The sequence below is a fragment of the Anarrhichthys ocellatus genome, unplaced genomic scaffold (assembly GCF_004355925.1).
Source record: "Anarrhichthys ocellatus isolate YVR2014 unplaced genomic scaffold, GSC_Weel_1.0 scaffold15, whole genome shotgun sequence".
NCBI lineage: Eukaryota > Metazoa > Chordata > Actinopteri > Perciformes > Anarhichadidae > Anarrhichthys > Anarrhichthys ocellatus.
In genome coordinates, this window is record NW_022280045.1 from 6,422,215 (window position 1) to 6,444,599 (window position 22,385).

At 42.9% G+C, this 22,385-nt stretch overlaps 2 protein-coding genes across 14 annotated transcripts in view; one reads left to right on the plus strand and one right to left on the minus strand.

Annotated features, from left to right (window-relative positions):
- The first annotated feature begins 3,971 nt into the window (after window positions 1–3,971).
- On the plus strand, window positions 3,972–15,146 carry LOC116387649 (neurabin-1-like). 13 transcript variants are annotated; one of them, XM_031854922.1, is made up of 20 exons: window positions 3,972–4,067; window positions 4,158–4,320; window positions 5,667–7,785; window positions 8,450–8,582; window positions 8,911–9,031; window positions 9,105–9,209; window positions 9,915–10,005; window positions 10,101–10,238; window positions 10,472–10,525; window positions 10,984–11,084; window positions 11,294–11,422; window positions 11,532–11,628; window positions 11,717–11,786; window positions 12,005–12,168; window positions 12,262–12,488; window positions 12,692–12,754; window positions 12,884–13,082; window positions 13,260–13,358; window positions 13,555–13,746; window positions 14,471–15,146. In XM_031854922.1, exons 3-20 carry the CDS (start codon window positions 5,983–5,985, stop codon window positions 14,699–14,701), a joined length of 4,017 nt encoding a protein of 1,338 aa, XP_031710782.1. In that variant the 5' UTR covers window positions 3,972–4,067; window positions 4,158–4,320; window positions 5,667–5,982; the 3' UTR covers window positions 14,702–15,146. The 13 variants fall into 13 exon arrangements, with proteins under 13 accessions (XP_031710782.1, XP_031710783.1, XP_031710787.1 ...); XM_031854923.1 differs by having other exon boundaries at window positions 4,158–4,314; XM_031854927.1 differs by lacking the exons at window positions 3,972–4,067; window positions 4,158–4,320 and adding an exon at window positions 4,337–5,494 and having other exon boundaries at window positions 5,667–5,775; window positions 5,966–7,785.
- Window positions 15,147–15,201: 55 nt separating this feature from the next.
- LOC116387651 (integrin alpha-6-like) overlaps window positions 15,202–22,385 on the minus strand; it is a 13,503-nt gene continuing 6,319 nt past the window's right edge. The window contains exons 5-25 of the mRNA XM_031854933.1: window positions 21,934–22,065; window positions 21,582–21,789; window positions 21,286–21,479; window positions 21,056–21,153; window positions 20,628–20,755; window positions 20,451–20,540; window positions 20,280–20,341; window positions 19,961–20,124; window positions 19,735–19,878; window positions 19,517–19,632; window positions 19,270–19,423; window positions 19,086–19,169; window positions 18,919–18,998; window positions 18,668–18,742; window positions 18,470–18,572; window positions 18,135–18,305; window positions 17,851–17,949; window positions 17,637–17,747; window positions 17,241–17,339; window positions 16,837–16,962; window positions 15,202–16,057 (exon numbers count right to left, since the gene is read on the minus strand). Of these exons, the coding sequence (XP_031710793.1) occupies window positions 15,893–16,057; window positions 16,837–16,962; window positions 17,241–17,339; window positions 17,637–17,747; window positions 17,851–17,949; window positions 18,135–18,305; window positions 18,470–18,572; window positions 18,668–18,742; window positions 18,919–18,998; window positions 19,086–19,169; window positions 19,270–19,423; window positions 19,517–19,632; window positions 19,735–19,878; window positions 19,961–20,124; window positions 20,280–20,341; window positions 20,451–20,540; window positions 20,628–20,755; window positions 21,056–21,153; window positions 21,286–21,479; window positions 21,582–21,789; window positions 21,934–22,065 (2,603 nt within the window). The 3' untranslated portion in view covers window positions 15,202–15,892. The remainder of the gene's footprint in view (window positions 16,058–16,836; window positions 16,963–17,240; window positions 17,340–17,636; window positions 17,748–17,850; window positions 17,950–18,134; window positions 18,306–18,469; window positions 18,573–18,667; window positions 18,743–18,918; window positions 18,999–19,085; window positions 19,170–19,269; window positions 19,424–19,516; window positions 19,633–19,734; window positions 19,879–19,960; window positions 20,125–20,279; window positions 20,342–20,450; window positions 20,541–20,627; window positions 20,756–21,055; window positions 21,154–21,285; window positions 21,480–21,581; window positions 21,790–21,933; window positions 22,066–22,385) is intronic.

Here is a 22,385-nt window from a genome sequence, read left to right on the forward strand (position 1 = left end):
CCCCTCTGCTTCGAGCTGCCTCACGCAACTACAGACTGCTGCTGCTGCTGCTGCCGCCTTCATCGTGGCATGGTCTTTATGGGGCTTTGGAGAGCAACTGTAGGGCTAAAAAAAAAAAAAAACACATTGTGCTCGGAGAAATAATAATTGTCTGTTGGAGCAATTAATAAAGGATACATTAACAGTTCAGTTGTAGGCCTAATAGTACAATATAGCCTGCTGGGACATATAAGGCTCAGAAATACAATTTAGACCTACTGTGTCATAATATATCTGTTAAGCAATATCAACAAACTCAAATATGTATTTGATCAAATATTTCAATACATGGAGATGAAACTACAGGTGCTTTCAAAGGACGTGTGCACCAGTGGTGTGCACATGGGTGGTGTGTGCAGGGCAGCACAAGTGCCCCTTGTCATCTGTGGTTGGCCTCGGTTGCTCTGGTGTGACTTTAGGGTGTGATGCTATAGAGAGAACATTGGAATGTAAACAATCAAAACGTTCATTTTCCAACAAGGGCCTTGTTTCACAAAAGTGATTTGCGAGCAGTGGTTGCATGCAGGTCGCTAACAGTGGCAGCGACTTGTTTTGAAAAATGATTGTCACTCGCAAATTGCAAATGAATCCTGCAGTCCCACAGGGTTCCTGCACGCTCGTGCCATATGATCATTCGATTTGACCAGTTAAAAATGTCAAAATTCACCGGCGAGGTAAATATCTCATGAAGTGAAATCGCAGATTGCGTGTTGCAAATTTGGGGAAAAGGGCCCCATGGTTTCCCAATCTCAGAGCAGTGTTATGCCGGGTTCTGACTGTGTCAGATGAGGCGATTATAGTCATAAATTCTTGCTGTGACTTGGCCGAGTGACATGACAGACGACAGGTTGGTCCCTGTCTTTCACAAGGCGTGTGACGTCATCAAAAGTGAGGCGCAAGGAACCGACTTCCAGGAACAAGAACGTAAACAAACAATGGAGGTGTGTGTGATGCCAGGTTGCAAAACTTAGCAAAAAATCAGAGCAGTAGCCTTCTTATATATAGTCTATGAGCAGTGCACACTACAGTGAAAGCAGGGTATTGCTTCTGCCACCTACTGTAAAAACCCACCAAGTGCAATGCAGCTTCGGGAAATCTCTGTTGCTCAATTTCAATAGGATGTGAGTCACCTCCCAAGACATTGATGGATAGCAGGGAGAATGAAAGGGGCATGCAACGGAAAAGGGAGGGATATGAATTTTGACATTTTTAACTTTATGCAAATAAAGGAGAACTGGGTCAGGAAGTAGCAAAGTGATCGACCGAAAACCTGACAGAAGAGGAAGAAGATGCAGAGGGCTTGCACTATCTTGACTAATGAAGATTTAAACACATGACCCAGAACTGTATGATAATCATTTTATATATATATTCTTGACAAACTATTACAATGATGACAGGATGTGGTGAGACACAAATCTTGTTAGCGAAGAGGTGGAGAGGAGCCAAATCAGAGAATTGTCAGTATTAAGTCGTCCATACAAGGCAACTAGCATACAGAAGCTGTATATGAACATTGTTTCCGTACACAGAGGCCTTTATGTGCCCAAATAAAGATCAGTGCAAGATGCAACTGCTGTGGCATTGAAGGATGCCTTGTGTGAAATGATGATGAACAGTAACAAAGCAGTGTTAGTTTCACTTGTTTTCTTTAAACCGGAGAGAGATGAGAGAGACTAGAGCAGCTGGTCACCAGGATGACCGCAGCCACCGCCGTAAAGGGAGCAAGGGAGCGAGAGGGGGAGGGAGGGCGGATGGGGGGGGGAGCTGCGAGGTTTTGATCATGAAGCATTGCCTAAAACCATAACTTATGTCCCATGCATGAACTATGTGAAAATGGGGGAGAGGGTAGTAATAAATTCCTCAATTGGAATTTAGGGATGTTCTCTGTGTTCATTATTGAAAAAGCATGGCAGGTCAGATGGAAAGGAGGACAAGGATTGTTTGTAGCATGATAGATGAGAAACAAGGGAGGCAGGAGAATTTACATGTTGCATCTCAAACTCCTCCAACTTAGACCCTCTTTATCTCCCTGCCTCCCTGCATGCGGACATTGTAGAAGCCATTACTGTACTGCATCAGGTGAATTACAATGTGTGAATGTGTGCACCAGTTGCAACTGTGTGTGTGTGTGTGTGTGTGTGTGTGTGTGTGTGTGTGCCTACACTTGCCTTACTGCATCTGTTTGAAATAGCACTTCAGCACGCATGACTGTAATACTGGAGGGTGATTGAGCAACTTTTCACCATATTGTTAAAATGAAGTGTGCGTGCATGTGTGTGTGTGTGTGTGTGTGTGTGTGTGTGTGTCAGCCCCAGCTGTCTCAGAATTGGCAACATTCTATTTTTAAGACGCTCCTTTTGAAACATTTGGAGAAAAGAAAGCTTGATGACTAAAGCATGAAAAAGAACATAAGTAAAGTCGTATCTATTGGCATTCAGAATGTGTTTTTGCAGAATATATACATACACTTGTCCAATCCATTGAAATTTCATTTGTTAAAGGTTTAACTTTGTTGCAAATTCATAATGTGTGTGTGCAGTACACACGTCTAGACACAAAGTGGCAGTACCATTGTTTATGGAGATGCACCAACACTTGAGCTATAAAAAGTGCTGTATAAGGGACACGCCAGACTGATTCACAGCAGCGTATAAACTAACTGTGCAGAGCTGCAGAACTGCTACATTGCGCTTTGCTCATTTAAACTGCTGACTTGTGTGTTCATCCCAGCCATGGGTCGAGTGAAGAGAGAGTGTGTGTGTGTGTGTATGTGTCTGCATTTAAATGTTCAGAGGATTGAGCGTAATTCCCTCGTAAAGCTGGGAAACTCTAAATATGGTTGACGGAACAGATAACCATATGGGGCATGACAGTCTGCCAAATGCAGCCTCCATGACGACACACACACACACACACAGCTAACATCATTGGCTGTCAGACAATATCTCAGTCTAAATAAAGCCTCTGTCCTTTCCAGCTAATTATACTCTTTAAATGAACAGTGTTAATGTAGTAGCAGTTCATCAAAAAAGGATTACAAATTATAATTAGAACTACAGCCACACAGATGCTTTTTAAAAAAAAAACATTTTAAAGTAAAAAGAAAAAGTATCACATATCCATAGACTGGTTGATATTGTTTTTAAACATAAATGGGAAACATAAACATTTTACAAGGTTCCCTGAAAATGAAAAGAATATGTACCGAGTGGGACACGTCGTCTCGCTTCGTGCAGTCATTAAAAGGTGTGGATTAGCAAAAGGTGAAAGGAGGTTCATTCCTGCGCGCGCCCCCACCATCCCGTCACCTGCTTAATCATCGTCATCCAGCTCAACACTGTGACTCTCCACAGCATTGTGAATCCTCTAATGTGTGTGTAAACTGTAGACCCAATTTTCAAAAAAGAACCTCTTTTGTGAGCTTGAAGAAGTCAAGGTGACCTGCTGCTGGTTAGAGAAAGTTGAGGATTATGTCAGCACACAAAGATTCCTGTATTTCTCTATGTACCCGCCATTAATTATGAATACCACTGTTGAGTTAAACAGAGGGGACTTGCTCTCCACTTGTACCTCTCACTTCATATGATTGCCACTCTCTTTCACATTTCCACTGATCCTACCAATCTAGGTTACACTTCTGCCTTCAGTCTCAATCTACTCTGCCTAACTCACCATCTTGCCTGTAACTCTAAATTGACTTTGCCACCCACCATAACACCACTCCCTCATTTATTTCATCTCTACTTCAATTCACTTTTCCTCCTTCCCCTCCCTCCTTTGGTTAGCCTCATTCAGAAGAAGGCTTTTGTGATTGGCCAGTATTTATATCATCTAGGTCCCAATGCCACCTGGGACAATGGTCTCCAGTCAGATCCAGGTCACACCAAGCAGAACCATTCTTTCGGCTCGGCGTGGATCAGTCCAGTCCAGTCCAGTTGAGTCCAGTCCAGTTCATCTGCCACAAAAGCCAGCTTCACAGACAGACATAGGTACTGCACCGACTCCCCCACTGGCATCATACACAGGTAGGTAGGAACACACACACACACACACACACACACACACACACACACATCAGCAGGTGCTGCATCACCGCTCTTGTTTGCCTCACACAGGTAGACAGTGTGAGATCTGGCTGACTGCACTGCCCTGCATCATGCAGACAGGTGAATATTCACACAAAGATTACCTCTGAAGCCCAGCACCACCTCTGTCAGAGGGATATCGGTGTACACAGCAGATGGCAACGCTGGCAGTGATGCTGAAAGACAGGTAAAGGTAAGTGCATGTAGCAGTAACCTGCATGTTGCATAGTAGTGTAAGATTCAACTGTAGTAGATTATACGTACAGTGTGTGATGCCAAAAATGTAAATGACTGGCTATATCATAGAGAGACACAGTTACAAAAATGGCAATAAAGCAGTATTTGTTGTGACAGAAGGCATCACTGGCATTACATTAGCCTTCACACTTATTGCATATGGTCATTTATCACAGGGGCAATATTTTGAACGGGCTGAAGCTGGGACCTAAATGTTAAGACTTCCTGCTGTAGGTAAATAAACGATAGACCACACAGGTAGGCTGACTTGTCCCAGTGCTGGTGCCCGCTCACCATCAGTGTTTTGCTGTTACTAGAGTAGTTTACACAGGATTACCGGAGGATAATCCATTTACAGTATTTAGAGACATGAGTTGCCATCTGTCTGTATTTATCGCAGCGAGGGAGCCGTCAGCACCGGCTGGCTGCAAACAAACACTTCTACGGTAAGATGAAGCTGTCGAGAACAGTGCAAGACAATGCTACGTAGCAGCCATTCGTGTACATTGGCTAATTATTAAGTTAAATTGGCCGTTTGTTGGCACTCGGGACGACCCGACGTTCGTCACGACCTTTAAACTGCGCGCGCACTGCAGCCAGGTTGGTGCGAGATTTGCTGCCTTTAAATGTCGTCGTAAACCCCTGTTGCTATCGTTGTGCATTTCGTGTTCATTTTAGGTAGCATCAAGGTTAATGGCTCAAAACATTGCCGTTTTATTTCATGGTTTGCTGTAGTAGCAGTGAAGAGAAGACAAAACACACCAGCTGTACATTTAAGGTTGAGTAACGGCAATTAATGTAGTTAATTGAGTAAACAAAACTGAAACGTACACATCCTCGCTTCGTTTCTTTATTTGATGCATAATGCCAAGACAGTAAGAGCAAAAAGGGGTCAATTAAAACGGCTGTTGTTAAATGCACCATATCCCCCTGAGATATTTAACAGGTGCCTGTGTAGCTACTGTATCCGTTCAATGTCCGACCGCCCTCGAAAGCAGCGATTGTCCCCAGCACTTCATTGCTGCTCCACAGTCCAAACAAGTTAATTGTAAGTAGGTGTGTGACAAGAAATCCTGATGGCTACGTTTGGCGTTTTTGACGGTGCTCACAATCCTTAATCTTCCAATTTCGTGAGTGTGAATGAAAATGTGAATGCTGATTTTAATTTTTGCATTGAGCTGCAAGTTATAAGTAAGCCACTTAAATTGTTTGTCTAGGCAGTCATTTGCATGAATGCTTTTTAGGGCCAGTTCACCTCAATGAATGTGTTGCACTTTACCTTTGCTCAAACCACTCTTCCAGGGTACTCTTGCTGAGGTGGTGATGGTGAATATCTAAAGATTCCCTGGTGACAATGAAGTTTCCAGACCAAGAGCCTGCCTTTGTTCCCTGCTGTCTTCAAACAAATGCAGTATAACCTCTTAAAACACACTTGAACGTCTTAAAACACATATTCCAGCATAGTCCTTGCCTTATTGCTACCTTTCCACTGTGCCAGCAAATCGTCAAACATTATCTACCTGCTCAACATTTAGCTTTTAACTGCTTTTAGTTGCTTTTAGCTATAAAAAGCTCCTCCAGAGTTTTTTTTCTCACTTCAGAGACCCTCCATTCCCAGATGATGCGGACAGACAGCAAAGGCCGAAGCGCCTCCCCTCACAGGATAACCTATAAGTCTGACTTCCATGCCATCAAATGTTCATTTGACACTGCGACCAGTCTACAACCAGGAACCAAAACTGCTTCTGCCCAGCACTCTGCTGTGCACCCAGCCAGGCTGCCATCCAGCCTGTCGGATCCCATAATGTCCCACACCAGCACCATTGCCAGCACAGGCAGCAGAGGGAGAGTCCACAGTACCAGGGGGACCAAGATCAGAGACAACATCTTCCTACAAATGGACAACCAGCAGCTGAAAAAAGATGTTGATCCAGTGCAGAGTTCTGGCTCCACAACCCTCCTTACTCCCCATAATCCCACTCTACAGCTCCAAACTTCACCTTTTTCTGCATCCAGACGCTCAGTCATCAATTCCTCGTCTGTTCTGAGCGCTGCGGCCAACATTGCAACTCCAGAATCTTCTCTGCAAGATAAATCATCCAGATCGGAGGAGATAGTGGATATTGACAGAGCTGCTCTGGCTCAGAAGTTCTCTGTAACGCGGAGGTTGTTTGAGACCAAGGGGGTGAAGGTTGGAGGTGGTGGAGGCCATGTTTCAAAAAGTATTGCTGGCAGGGGAAGCAAGGGGACGGCAGGTGGAGAAGGAGAAGGGGAAGAGATGGAAAAAGAGGAAGACGAGAGTGGGAAAAGGAATCGCACCGAAGAGGATAGCTTTAATAAAGACAAATCCATAAACCTACCCATCATAAATATTCCCTTGCCAAAGCCTACTGCACAGGCCTCGCTGACAAGTCACCATAAATCTCCCGTAGCGGATGGCCCTAGTGAATCATCCAACAGATCTCCCTCCTGTCTTGACAAACATGGTCGAACCACGGGATCACAAACGGAGGAAAAAAGGACGACAAGCCTCTTCTTGACCCCTGAGGAGCCAGTGAGGGCAGAACTAGTTGATGTGAAGAACGGGTCATCAGAAAGTGACGAGAATGAAGATGAAAAGGAGCGGAAAGAGGGCAAAATCTGTCTTAAGGATGGGGGGGTAAAGAACATGGACAAAGTTGCAGCAGAGACTGTGCAAGTTGATGATGTTTTGGAAAAGCCCAGCATGGAAACATCACCCTGTGTGTTGGAAAACAGAGTGGAACTGAAAGCGAGAGAAGGTGGGCCAGTTGTTCCCTCAGACGACCACCAGAAGGAGTTATCAACCAGCATGTCAAGGAAAAGAGAGACCAAGGATGACAGTGAAGGGGGAAGAGACAAGTATCAGCAGGTGAAGGAAGAATGGGAGGGTGAAAGGGAGGGGCAGACCAGACGGTTCTTGGCTGAGAAGTCGAGAGAAAACTGGGACACGGGGGAGAAAAAGGCTGTTGCAGGAGTGGGAGAAAGTTGTGGAACGGCCGAGAGAGGCATGATGCAAGAGGACAATGACAAGGAAGTTAAGACACACGGTCAAGAGACGAAAAGAACTGAGAAAGAAGAAGGTTCAACATCCGAGCTGCAAGAGGAGGTCAAGCGTGAGGAGGGCAGAGAAGGAAAAGATGATGTAGGAGGAGGCCAAGAGGACCAGACAGGACCGGCAGTAATCGGTGGGATTGAGAACAAGGCTTTTGTGTATGAGCAGGAATCCCACTCTCACCCAGAACATTTAGGACAGGAATGGGAAAACGCTGTACGTGATAATCGGCTTTTATTGCAATATGAGGAAATTCCTGGCGTGCCTGAACTGGAGGAGGAGGCTGTCGAGGATGTAGCAGAAGAGCAGCAGAGGAGAAGGGTCAGGTTCACCTCAGGACCAATCAAGGTAAGGGAAACCATTTATTTTTTTTTTTTTTTTGAAGAAAAAATGTACAAATTCAGGCGTTTTGAATTCATTATTTACTTAATTGACAGCTGCAGGGTGTCGCTTGCTTTTATGCAAGCTCTGTATAGTAGATTTGTGTTACTGTCAGTTCCGGCTGGAGTTGCAATCCATCCAAGAGAAGCGTTAGCCCCAAGCCATGTTTCTAATCCATTAGAGGGAAGGAAAGGCAAGATCCCTCATGCTTCGTTCTGTCAGCACTCCGCTCAGAGGTGCCTCGACATTAAAAAGCACAGAAAACATTCCTGTGGGTGTGTATGGCATTTATAGAGCATCGCAAACTATTGGAGTAGCTGTCTGTGTAGTGTCAGCGACTAGAAGTTGCATGTGCGTATTGATATTTTTTTTTTGATAATCATGGATGTACAGTTTGTGTCGTCTGCACTTCCTGGTTCTCTCGCACTCTGGCAGATTTGCCAAAATAAACTGTCTTGTTGTGTCAATAGCTGCAGATGGCCCTCTTTACAATCTGCTCAGTGGTGAACACATGTACAAGCTATCAATGCATAAAACAGTTTTTTCAGTAGGCCAAGATTTGACATGGGTGTTGACATAAGCCGAGGCTGTCGCAGTGACTTAAACCGTATATTGACTGCTGTCTTTTTAGGTGTACAGCACTTATTCTAATGCCGAGTACGACAGACGCAATGAAGACATTGACCCGGTGGCCGCCTCAGCTGAGTTTGAGCTGGAGAAGAGAGTGGACAGGATGGATGTCTTACCAGTGGACATAGAGAAGGGTGTGTAGTTCCTCTTTCACACGTCTGTCTTCCTTTTGTTTTTAGTGTCCATGTGTCCACATTAAGACCCAGAAGGAAGGTAAGGTAAATCATGTAAATGGTTTTATCTGGTGGTAAATTGGGTTAGCTTAACTATTCAATATCACAATATTCTCACCTTATTCAAAGAACCAGGTTTTTCCTTTTTATGGTGCAACAGTCTCTCCCTGACTAATGTTGTTATTATGAGGATAACTTCCTCCTATTTTTTTATATATATATATATATATATATATATATATATATATATATATAAACAAACTCTTTATTTATTTTTTTTCCCTTCTAGGAGATGAGGGCCTGGGCATCAGTATAATAGGAATGGGTGTAGGAGCTGACCAGGGACTGGAAAAACTTGGGATCTTTGTCAAGACGGTTACTGAAGGAGGAGCAACACAGAAGGATGGAAGGTACATTTCAACGCCGGTCTCTTGTTTGCTGGGAAGTGAGTTTGGCTCTAATAACAGGAGATTCTCTTTCTAGGATTCAGGTGAATGACCAGATAGTGGAGGTGGACGGGGTGAGTTTGGTCGGGGTCTCCCAGCTGTTTGCAGCCACAGTCCTCAAGAATACGTCAGGCCTTGTCAAGTAAGTTATCATGTTTCAGTACCGTTCCCCCTATTGGTATACATGGCTAGATTAGATTAGATTAGTGATTTGGAGGCTATGTATTGCAGTGTATTTTCTTTTTAGAGTTAAAAAAACAAAAACTGACAGTCAGACTTCTAAATGTTTGCTACATAATTGAAGTTATTTAAAGATGAAACGGTAGCAAGATAAATATAATTTTTCTCCACCTAGATGTTGTTTTTTAAAGAGCCACACTTTAAAAACGACATCCGGGATGTTTTATCGTATCAACTACACATGATATACACTTAACATTCCTGCCAACCATTCTTAAGCATATCACCGTGTTCAAACCGTCTGCCAGCCTTTCAGGTACTAACGAATAACTCTTAGTGGCATTTTCAAGAATGCTTTAACACCTGAGAGTACAGATCAGGATGCCAGCCAACAAAGAAGCTGATGACAGAAATGACCATGTTAACGTTTCCTCTTCAAAACATCCATCAACTTGTGAATGAGATGCTTCTCAGCCACCTCCAGTATTTTAATATCACCAACATTAGTATCTATATTTTTCATTGAGGTCTTAAAGCAAAAGTATAAATTATAATATGACTGCTTCAGTTTTAGGGGGGTGTTAATTAATATTATTTGCAACACCTGTGCTTTACCTGGATGTGGTGATTGCTCACAGCTGTGACTGATTTCTCTGTTTGGCTGCAGGTTTTTCATTGGGAGAGAGAAGGAGGGGGTGGAGAGCGAGGTGGCACGACTGATCAATGAAAGCCTGGAAATGGATAAAACACCCAGAGAGGTGTGTTTCCTAAAAGGAGAGCGGAGCGTCAGTCGTGTTTACAGGGTTTATGTGGGTTGATTGTACTGTTTTTCTGTGTGTTTTTCTATATGAAGAGTGGAAGCGGGGACGAGGATGATGATGGTAGCTTTTCAGAGAAGTCGGTCACCGAGGAAGAGGAGGAAGACGAAGAGGAAGATGTGTCTGTTATTTCCAGTCTGGACAATTACCAGCTCTGCCTCAAATACCAGCAGGTACGTAACAATCACCATGAGTTCATTGATTAACATTCATAAACCAGATGTATACACCAACCCTTCTGTTGGATATCGGGTCAATACTAAATTAAAATAGGACTTTGAATCAGAGAAAAAAAACTGAAAACACAAATACTGACACACAAGAGGTGTGTGAAACTAGTAACGTTGTATATCCTCTCATATAAATTGTAGTATAATCACATTTTCACCCTTTCTGTCTTTTATAGCTTCAGTCAAAACTACGGAGCAGAGCAGCCCAACTTCAACATGCTCGAGAAAAGGTAGGTCACTCATCTGAGATTGAGATCTCTCTCTCACACACAAACCAATTACTGGTCTCACTTTGCTACCTTCCCCCCCCCCCCACACACACACACATTTGGAACAGTCTGACCCATTTAAGTGTGTATGAGATGGCTCGGTGTGGAGTTACTAGGACACGGGCCGTGTTCCAACACTGCTTTTTCTGCCTTTGCCTTGAAGTAATCACCGCTGTGACATAATTGGGTTGGCAGACTTTAGCCATTTAGTAGAAAATCTGTCTTTCTTCTACCCAACTGTGGTAGCTCAGTGAGTTCTTAGTTTGTTATATCAAAACCTCTTTGAAGTAAGAAGATTTTATAAGAATAGTTTTTTTTTTTTTTTATTAAATTTTTTTCCTTCCCCTTGTGCATATAACTGCTATCACAGACATTCATAAAAACATACATAATCTCTTCTTTTTACTCTGTCTACCAAGTTAAAGGCATGGAAGGAGCAGCAAGTCGATTGGGAGAGCAAGAAGATTGAGCTGGAGCATGGAGTGGAGGATGGAGAGGACAAAGCTGAGAAACTAGAGAAGTATGACGTTACAGACTCTATGCTTGTGACCATTCTACTACAGCATATGTCATTCGAGGTGTGTTTGACACGATAGTGGATCATTTGTAAGTATATACAGATCCAGATTAAAGACTTGATGGGAGCCTAAAGCCTGCAAAAGTAATGTCATGTTAAGAAAGATGATGATAATGGTTAAACTGTTAAAGCCCCCTCACTCTATTTATCAGGTATTGGCAGGAGGCCCAGACACTGTGCAGGGTTGTGAGCCAGCGACTGGCTGATTCCCAGAGCCAATCGGAAAGCTTGGAGATCAAATACAGCAAAGCCAAGAGACTGGTCAGAGAATACCAGAGCAGGTATTCATCTAATCCATCCAATCCAGTTTATTTCTCTTGACAATATAGAATAATATTCTAAAAGGACTGGGATGTATTTTGTGTATTTTTTTTTATTTTTTTTTTCCAGAGACGAGGACCGAGAGAAGAGAGAAGCAGAGTTGATAAGAGAAATGGTGGAGAGAGATAAGCTGCACAGGGAGACAGTTGAAAGACTACAAATCCAGGTGAGAGGAGATTGCTCAGTCCTGTATGGATTCACTTTGCTGAGCCTGCCATTTCTTTGTAGTCATTGTTTCACACTGCTTATCACAGATAGCACAGCTAGAGAGAAAAGAGGCTTCACCTGAAAGACAGAACCACTCTGTGGACACTTCAGTCACAGGTAAGCAGCTGAATTACAGTCACTGTAATGTTTATGTGACTGTATGTCTCTTTGACTTTGTGTAGCTGCTGGCAAGTAAAACCACTATTTAATGTTTTGACCTCTAATTATGTGTATGGATTCAGAACGGGGACAATTCAAAGCTTTTTGTATCATTCAAACAATGTAATCAAAGAGAGAAAATGAAACCTCTTAGATAAAAACGTCTTTTTTGACAGAGCAAAAGGAATTGTGTTTTGTCTCAGGTCCAGACTGGTATATTCCACTTCCTGATACGGGACTTCTGGACTCCAGTGCTCACAAAGCCAGAGCTCAGCTGGCCCAGAAATCCAAGCGCCACCCGCCCTCTCGAGACAAACTCAGAGAGAGCTTTCGAAAAAAGGTAGGAGACAGAGGTCTAAAATGTGACGGATCGTCACTTTATTAGCCGATTTTTGACTGTGAAACCCACACACGCGTTATCTGTTGCTTTTAGGAATGTGACATTCAGAAGTCACAGGAGAGCCAATCGCTGTCTGCTCCCACAGTGACGCGCAGGAGCAGCAGGAGTGACGTGTCCAGTACCTCATCTTTCCCAGCCCTCAGCCCTCAACCTCCCAACAGCTCCGTCTTCACTCCTCCCACCTTCATCACTGACGTCACTCCCTCACCGTGCAAATCTTCCGCATCCAGAAAGTCCAAAAAGAAATTTCCAGACTTCAGGTGCAGGGTCTCTGTCTCTTTCTTTTGTCTTAGATCTCAGGGTGATATTTCAAAGCCATAGTCGTTTACATTCTCCCTTTCAGCCATTGCAGATTTCATGTTACTTGCCACAGTAGCTGGTTGAGAAGGGACACTGAGCAGTTTGCTGTTGGTATGCTTGTTCCTGGTGCTTTTTAATAACTATAGTCCGTTTCTTCTTTCAGTGGCCTTCGCAAGTCTCTTAGCAAAAGGAGAAGTGACAAACACTTCAAAAGGTCCATGAACAGGTTGGATAACGGGATAAATGGGTTTCTGTCTAGTACTGGATAAGTTTTATTGAATTACTGAAATTTCAGAAATTTGCTTAAAACACATGTCACATTTTTAATTGAAATGTAAATGTTGTTTTTTACCAGGGGTTCATTTGACCTGGTGGATGGGCCTGCTGAAGTTTCTCCATCAGCTTCAATAACCTCCATGCCTTCCTGCCTGCCCTTCCCCTGGTTTGGAGAGCGAGGGAGAGAAAAAGAAGTGGCCGGTGAGAGAGGCAGGGAGAGACTTCGGTCTGTGTCCAGCAGCAGCTTACCGTACCTGACCACCACCGGTAGAGACAAGGTAAGAAAAGATGGACCGCTTTCCCTGCATGCCGCCGTCCTCCTCTTCTGTGTGAGCCGTCTGATCTAAGTACGGCTGTAGATATCTCTCGTAAAGAAATCCATTTTTAAAATAGACACACATACAACAGATGTGAACGAGAATGTGCAGGCAGCCTAGGTCTTCTCTTGGTTCCAGAGTATTGGCTCTCCAGTGGGCTGCTCCAGCATGGTGGGTCATGTCTCTGATCTCTCCCTCTCTGGACACTCTCCTGCTTTCACCTTTTCCTCCACTGAGGTGAGTCTGTCCTTCCCTTCTACTTTCTTTTTTTTTTTTTTTTTTTTTTTTTTTTACTTCTTTCCCATGGAGCACTCATTGTCCAATCATTTTATCTCCCCTGTTCTCTCCTTTTTTTTAAAATTACTGTTTAGTCTCATATCTGTCCTTCACTTCTCCTTACTCTGTCTGCGTATTGTCTCTCGTGTTCTGTCAGACGTTGGACGATGACCCAGTTCCCACCAATAACAACAACCACCAGTGGCAAAATCGACCCATGTTGGAGTGGGACAACCAGCAGGTGTGTCTGTGGTTAATTGCCATGAACATGGACGAGTATGTGTCCGAGTTCGCTGTCAGAGGTGTGGATGGGACACAGCTGCTCAACATGGACGGTGAGAAACTCAAGGTGAGTGGTTAAGGTGAAGATGAGGGGAGTCAATGATTTATCAAATGTGGTCGGCACAGGTACACTGATCACATTAAATAACCCATTCTGGAATATTGCATTCTGATGTATGATGAGTATTTTTCTTACTCTCTTTTCTTTTCTGTTAAACATTTATGTACGTTCTGAATTGAAACTCTGAATGCTGATTATCTATTTTCTGTTAAATTCAGTAAACAAAGTTGAGCAATAACTACTGCGCAGTATAAATATTTAGTAGGTTTAAAAGAAATCTGATGCATAAGTATGTTAGATAAACATCACCTTGAAACTGGTTATTCAAAGAATTGTTACAAAGATGCATACTGAGCGGAACATTTCAGTTTAAAATGTGCTTGTTGGTGTTCCTCAATAACCTCAAATGTATCTTTAATATTTCTGTGCAGCATGGTTTGTACATGGTGATACTTTTCTGTGAGCTAATATACAGGAGGCCATGCTGATGTATCGGCAAGGTTCTACTGGTTAGAACTACCTTTTTAAGTGAAACTGCCTCTGTCCCCTTTATTGAGTTTACGAGAGTGACTAATGCAGATTAACATCTGTATTAGTCACTCTCGTTGCCAATTGTGAACCTATTTAACAATGAAATCTGGTTTAGTTTGAGGGTCATTAAGCTGAACCTGTAGAGTGTCTTCTGTTTACATTTGCATGCCCTGTTTCTCTTTCTTTTCTCTGCTGTCAGGCTCTGGGGGTGTGCAGTCAAAGCGACCGGTCTGCCCTCAAGAGGAAGCTGAAGGAGATAAAGAAAAGAGAGGAAAAAGGACAGAGGAAAGGAGAGAAGAAGCTGGAAAAGAAGACCACCGTTTTGGATGAGGGCGAAGACAAAGAGAGAGCTCGGACGATGATGATGGAGAAGTCTGTAAAAGATGCCAGAGGCGGCAGCAAAACTGTAAGAACTGAGTCATTCTTGTAAAAAAAAAAAAAAAAAAAAAAAAGTGATGTCAGAGATGCACCACCAGCATGAGGGCGTGTTTGCAGCCTAAGGCGCACAAAAATACACTTGAACCAATTTCTATTTAGTCAATAGAAACCGCTAGATGTACTGCACACCGCCGTCATTGTTCACATCTTAGTAGCTATTATTTAGGATACACAACACTGGTTGATTTTAATTGATGGAAAGATCTTTGGACCAGAGCGGAGATGGACTCCAGCCCCAAAGTTCACACTCGCAGCAAATATGTGTCTCTCAGTATGTGTCTGTTGTAAAGTGTGTTTACATACTGTCTTAAAATGATGTTTTTCTTTTTTATCATGAACCTTAAATGATTTTAATATTTAACGACGTGCTGCTTTAAGCACTCAGGTATTTGCTGTAAATGCTTTTTTATGTATTAATAAATAACTCTTTAAACATCTTCCTTTTGCCTTTAACTCATTCATTTGGCCTCCAATAATCACACATGTAAGACATGACTTTAAAATTTTTATTAAAGAAACTTTGTTCGCTCTTTATTTTTTACAGCCAGTAAGTGAAAGGTGAATTCGGCAGAGGCTTGGTAGTATATTTAAAAACCAGAATGCTCGATCACTGTGATAAGTTGCAGTTTCATCCATAAACTACAACTGATTGATCAACAGTTACGGCAGATGCACAGTAGAAATGCTAAAAAACAAAATACCTACTTTTACATGGCACATTTTAGTTAAAAATGGAAATAATAAAGATGGCCCTGTATGCAATTTGTTGACTCTTTGGCCTGTAGGGCAGATAACATGAATAAGTACAAAACAATTCTGCAAACCATTCAAAAAAAAAATGTACAAAAGCTCTAGAAATAATCCCCCCCCAAGTCAACACTGAATGTAGTAAACGTACAACACAAGCTCCAAAGCTGACAGACAGTAAATGTGCAGGACCATCTCCCACACTGCTACTCTCCTTCCAGTGATTCATAAAGACTTTATCCAAGATCAATTCAGCCCGTGAAGCACAATGTTTGATCAAGGATTTAATCCTACGTTTTGTTTTTTTACAAATTTTCTTTTTTATATATATATATATATATATATTTACAGTCCACACTGCAAAGAAAATCAGTGAAATTGGGAGTTCATCAGTGACTGACAGGAAATCTGTGTGGTGTCACATTCTCATTGGCTGTTAAGAATAATGTTCCTTGTTATGCCAGGTTGTCATCCAGGGCTTCTTTTCCAGGTTTTCCCAGTTCCCATGCCTGGGGTTTATTGCTCTCTCCTCCTGTTTGATGCGAACAGCGTTGTAACTGGGAACCTCGTCTTCATATTTGGCACGCTTAAAAAAGCCACACTATGGAGAAGACGAAAACAAAAATCAGTATTTAGTTTGGGGCAAATGCTATTTAAAAGAATTCAGAGAAAGCAAAAAGGTTGATGAGACATTCAATGTCATCGGTCTGTTCGACAGACGAGAGCCAAGAAGCAGTGAATCCATTGAGAGGTGTAGTCAAGCCGTCTGCACTCAAAGAAATTTAGAGAAAGAAACCTTCAGACCAAGTGACTGCATGTCCGATAGCAACAAAAGAAAGCAGAAATAGAGGAAGTGAGAAAATCAAAGAGCTGCAGAGAAGCCCCCATGGTGTAGTTCCTCATCACCTCCCCGTGGCCATGCAGGTAAGCCGTAACCATTCACACATAATCATGTGTGAAAAGCTATTCGGCATAAACTCTTTGCAGAAATAATCAGTCAACTGACATTCGTGTCACAGTGTGAGAATTGCCCACTGCCTGCCTAATACCAGGAAGCAACGCTTTTAGAGCAAAAAAGGAGCGAGAGAGAAAGTTTCACTCATTCATGGCAGGCCGGGTAATTTTACCCTCTCTCTTTTTTTATGCATTTGATGTCAGTTTTTCTTTTTCTGTCGGGTCCTCTTTATTCTTTTTCTCAAAGACTCCACACTGAGGAGAGGAAAATTGTTAGAAATTGAGTGTATTTGCTGTTATGGATACCTACAGTTGCTCTGTAGGTGGTACTTTACAGACTGCTAGGTCTTCATAAGTCATGAAATTGTTGGTGTGAGTTTTTATTAGCTGGGTCAGCTGGGCCCGCCCCGTGCCCCTCAGTCCTACCTTCCACAGAAGGAAAGCCAACAGGGCCAACAGCAGCAGCCCGAACAGGATGGACAGCACGATGATCCACCATGGCACTCCTCCGTGCATGGCTTCAACCCTCTCTGGGAACACCGTCAGTCTCGCCTGGGGAAAACAATACAGTGGCAGAACATCTGTATTAACATCTCTGTCTCAGAGTGTCGACTACACTTTCAAATCTCCTTTTTTATTCTCACTATATAGCTTGTGTACTATACACTATAGCACACAAGCTCATGTTTTTAATGTCCATGTGCTACACTGACATCAGCATTTAAGGCCTGTTGTATAAAACTGCCATGTCATGCAATAATCACGTCCCCTTCCTGCACCCAGAGCTGTCACATATTGCAAATCATTGTTTTTCTGTTGTGTTTAGTTACCTCTGTCTCGTGGTGTTTTATCACTGTGTTCTTTGATGTGCTGTTGATATGCAGAGCGGCCTTCACTTTTATCTCCACATGATGGAGCTTGGAAAAATCCTGTTTAAAAAAAACAAAACAAGAGAAGATCAAGTCAAATACACATTACTAATTTGCCGCAGTAACCTGTTTCCCTTGAATTAAAAAAAGAGTTAATAAGTAATAAGTTAATGCAATTAATATTACTAAAAAATAAAAAATAATGTTTGTGTAATTAGTTTTTAATTTAGTTTAGTAAGTCCCACAACCCAATTTTTGTTTCCCTTTAACATCGTACACCCGAGACTCAATACCTTAAAGCTTCTGACATAAAAACTGAGTAGAAAAACGTAATTGTCCTGCAGTCTCTTTTGTTACCTCTATGAAGGTGCTGCTCCAAAGGCGAGAGTTGAGAGTGATGACTGCAGTACTGTCCAGGCCCCGTAGGGGGCACGTTATCTTCACACATTTTGCCCCATCGTCACAGGACTGTCAACAAAGAAAGGAGCACAAAGTTACCAATCGTTTCCTCTACTACTGGTTGCAAATATACATTAAAAACTCATAATAGAAGTTTGTAAAGTGGGGTTACCAGAACTTTAGATTTCCTGTCACGTAAACGTGACAAAGTGCCCTCCTCACTTCCCTGGGTGTTTTCTGCTGCTCTTCTCTTCCTCTTGTAGTCTGGTTTCTTCAAGCAGAGAAGAATACGTATATTCGATTATTTGATTAAATTAAAGCGTCTTTATTTGATCAAATAAATATACATCTGTAACCACATACTACCTCTAATGCAATTTAAAAAGAGACACCAAGTGAAAAAGTATACGTGCAAGCTGGGTGACCAACACATCTTAATGTGATGTTTTGACTGACCATGTTAAGAGGGTTGGCCACCCCTTTGGGAGAGCACTCTATGTGGTCCACTCCACTGGAGGTGATATTGATCAGGTAGAGCAGCCACTTCCCCTTCGCTGTGTCTTTTGGCCATTGGATTTCAAGGCTGGCGGTGGCAAAGTCTTTCAAGGGCTTTCCCAGATTGATTATCTGAAAAATAAAGACAGGATCAGTGTCCCACCTCAGATGATGTAGTATTATTATCTTACCAAAGAACACGTTCATGCAGAATGCTGCAGTAATAAACATTTCAATGAGATAGAGGGATAAATGAGAACTAGCCACTTCTGATCTAGTGGACGTCCTGTACTCACTCTGAACTGGTGTGTGATGGCACTGCCAATGTCACTTTCTTTCTTCATGGCCGACTCACCTTTGGCCTTTCCTGCAAAGTAGACCTGAGACGGCTGGGCTTGTCTAGGGAGACAGTAAAAATCAGTGAGTGGCATGAATCTGTGCATACTGTGTGTTTTTGGATATCAGCTGCATGTGTGTGTGTGTGTGTTTCTTACCCTGATACAGACAGCTGCACCATGATGGCCACCTTTGCCTTTGCTTTAACAGGGACTATTTCCTGCTCGCTTGTCCTGTCGGATGAGAGGTTACACACAGGCCAAGTCAGAAACTCCTAATATAGGCCTACTATAAATGTTAATGCATAATTAAGGTGCATTACGGTCCAGGAATGTATTTCCTGTATCTATCGTCTTATTTATTCGTTTGAAGTATTCCTTGATACTATTGCAAGCTTAGATTTACTTACGTTTTTAGCTGAAGATCAATCTCCAGTTCAGTAGTATTTAGAGGAAAGCCTGATGTACCCAGAATAATGTGGAAGGTCGCCTATATGCACAAACACATACACATTAATACGTATTAACAGTGCACCTTCTGCAGAGGACATTGTCCAAAAGTTAGATTTTCTCTCACCTCTGAGCCACTTCTGAAGGGGTTTCCGAGCTCACACTTTGGCTGAGAACCATTTTTATTGGCTGCACAGGTTATCTGCAACTCCTGAAATCAATAACAAGTTCCAATCAGAACCACATTGGAATGTGTGCTCATGTGCGTGTGTGAAGGAGAGAGAGAGAGTGATTGAGAAAAAAAGACTCACATTTGCAGCGTGGAAAGTAGAGTAGGTAAGGAATGGTGGGAAGGAGGTGGTCACCGAGGCTTCGTATGCATCATCTCCTTTTAGATTGGACACTTTGATCTCCAAGGCAATCTCCTTCTGGTTACTGAGCGTGATCACCGGCACGTTGTCCACCCTTTAGACACACACACAAGTTATGAGCTCGTATGCGACGGAAGAAATAAACACGATGCTCTTGAGAAAAATAGCTGTGCGTGTGTCCTCTTACATTGCTAATGGAGTGAATGTGTCTTTGTCAGTTGCCATGTAGCCGTAGCGATATTTCACCTGCAAGTTGCTCTGACAAACATTGTCGGTGCCACACCCGTCCTTCAGGAAATTCACCTACAATCGCATTCACACACACAAAAAAAAAGATTACGTAGATACAGCAGGAACATCAACTCGACTACGTGGCTATATAATCTATCTTTCATGCACAAGCACCTCTGATCGATCTGGCAATAGCTCCTTGGGGTCCATGACAGGTAGCATTTGAGAAGATGAGCTCTGTCTGCGTTTACGTTTCCCATCCTGGATGTTCACTGACACTTCGACGGCGATCCCATTCAGCTTGTCTTGAATATTTTCCTGTAGAATGACACATTACTCACCACCCACAATGCACTTTGATGAAGAGAGGAGAAAGAACATTTCCAGAGAGAGCTACTACCTGTATGTTAAGCTGACGCTTAATGCACTTTTTCATTCCTTTGGTGTCCATGATGATGGTCCCTTTGTACTGGTGGGCATTATCAGAGGAGTCAGCGAAGGTCGCCCTGGGTTTAAGACCTTTCTCCACGTGGTCAGCGTCTGCCTCGAGGGAGTACTCCAGGGCTAGATGGGACAGAGACAAGATGAGGGTAAAGAATGACAGTGTATCATTAAAATGACTACGTATGGTTTCTCCCTGTTTGATCTCTGATGGTGAGAAGCAAAAAACACTATAAAGATGACATGTTGCTTTAATTTAAATAGATGGCTCAGCTTACTCAGACTGGGAGCGTTGTCCTTGGAGTTGGCAGTGTAGGTGAAGCATGCCTCAACCTTCAAGCTGGGGACACAGTGCAGTGTATTTACAATCAGACACAGTATTGGCATAGTGTTAAATAGTTTATCCTCATAAGTTAATCGAAGCACCTACAGAAAAAAGATAAACAAACCAGGTATGGCTGCCACAGTTCTTGTTGGTGAGGTCGATTTCCTTTGGCGAGAAGCTGATTTCCTTCATGATGGTAATAACTGGGCGGGATCTGCGGAGAACAGAACTCAAGTCAGCAAACGCTGACTATAACCACAATGAGAGATGTACAGTGAGAACAATGTGCCTGTTCATTCACCTGAAGACAAAGACAGAGTCAGAGAGCGATCCCACAGCCAAGTCAGGGTAGGCGTTCATATCCAGGTCCATGTTTCCTGCCAAAGAGTAGCCAAACATTCTCACTCCTAAAGGCTTGCCGGACAAAAGCTGAAGCAAAAGAAAGACACATTTTGAATCCAGCCACTTACTGTAGAGTATGTATTCATCAAAATTCGTGCCGAGCTTCCGATCAAAAAACAACTGTCATAACTTTAGTGTAAGCGACAACCTAGCAAAAGTAGCAGTATGCTGGACACTAGTCACACATTTTACCGAAATTCATTTTATTTAGAAGCTTTTATGATGTGACTAAAGCATTAAACATTTGGACAAAATGTATATAGAATGTCTGTTGTGGAAAATGCAAAAAGAAAGTTAAATTAGCTAGTGTACCAGTTTATTTCATACCTGAGATTCCTTTTTAAAGCTGAGATCCTTGGCTGCTCCGTGGTAGATGTATACAGCCCCTGCCTCATCATTCGCATAAGGAGCTCCTACTGCAAAATCTGACCGCAAGAACGACACCGATGACTTACAGTGTGGTTATACAGGAACATATATTTCATTCAACCGGGGATTCAAGAAAGACCAACCGACAGTAGTATACCTATGCACACACAAACACATTGCTGCCTTACCATGGCAACCGTCCTGATTGATGTCCCCCAGGTTTTCCACAGCCAGGCCAAACATGGAGTACTGAGGTCCTTCTATTTTGATGGGGGTGACTTCCTTCCACTTTCCGGCTTTGTTGACATAGACGTAGACGGCTCCTCCTATTGTCTTGTCTTTCTCAAAGTACTGAGGTGCTCCCACCACTATGTCCAGCCAACTAACAAACAAGGGCATTGTTTGTTAGAGAGCATGCAGAAATAGTGATCGCTCTTTCCAAAACAGAAGTTACCGGTTGTGTGCATCGCCCTGCGCAACTCACCCGTCCTTATTAAGATCCAGCACGGTCAGATCGTAGCCGAAAGACGAGGCCAGCCCTTCCCCTTTCAGGGTGTGCTCGTCTACCAAGCCGTTGCCTGTGTCTTTCTTCATCAGCACCACAGCTCCACTGTAGTACGCTCTAGGAGCCCCTGCCACCACTGTGAGCTGGTTCCTCTTGATCAGACCCTTCCCCGAGTCCAGAGAGAAGCCTGAGACACAGAGACAAAGGAATACTTGCTTACATAGTCAGAGGTAGTCAGGTACTTGAATAAGCTTCTTCGTGATGATGGAGCAAATGAAGCAATGGGGTTAGATTGGCAATGAATGGATTAAGAGAGCGAGTGGCATTTTACCAAGGTAGCTGTTGTCAGGGACATTGTACCGACTAGGGTCCTTTTCCTTCTCATCTCCAGCCTCAAAAGGGCCATCGTCATAGATGCCGAGGTCTAGCAAGGAATCGTTCTTTTGTTCCAAGCGTACCACACCTGGAAGAAAATGAGAGGAGAGGAGAAGACAGGTTGAGACTGGAGAGATCTGGCTTGTAATACTGGGATGCAAAACCCATTACACAATCATCTTAATTAGCAGTAATGTTGAACACATGATAGAAAAAAATCATCACAAGCAAATTCCTTTGTAATAAAAAGCAAACATCATAAATCATATGGAATAGATTGATAATGAAGGACATGTGCAGTTAAGCTTTCTTACAGTAAATCTTTCATAGCTTACTTACTAACTGCAAGCTGCTAGCTAGGACACACACACACACACACACACACACACACACACACACACACACACA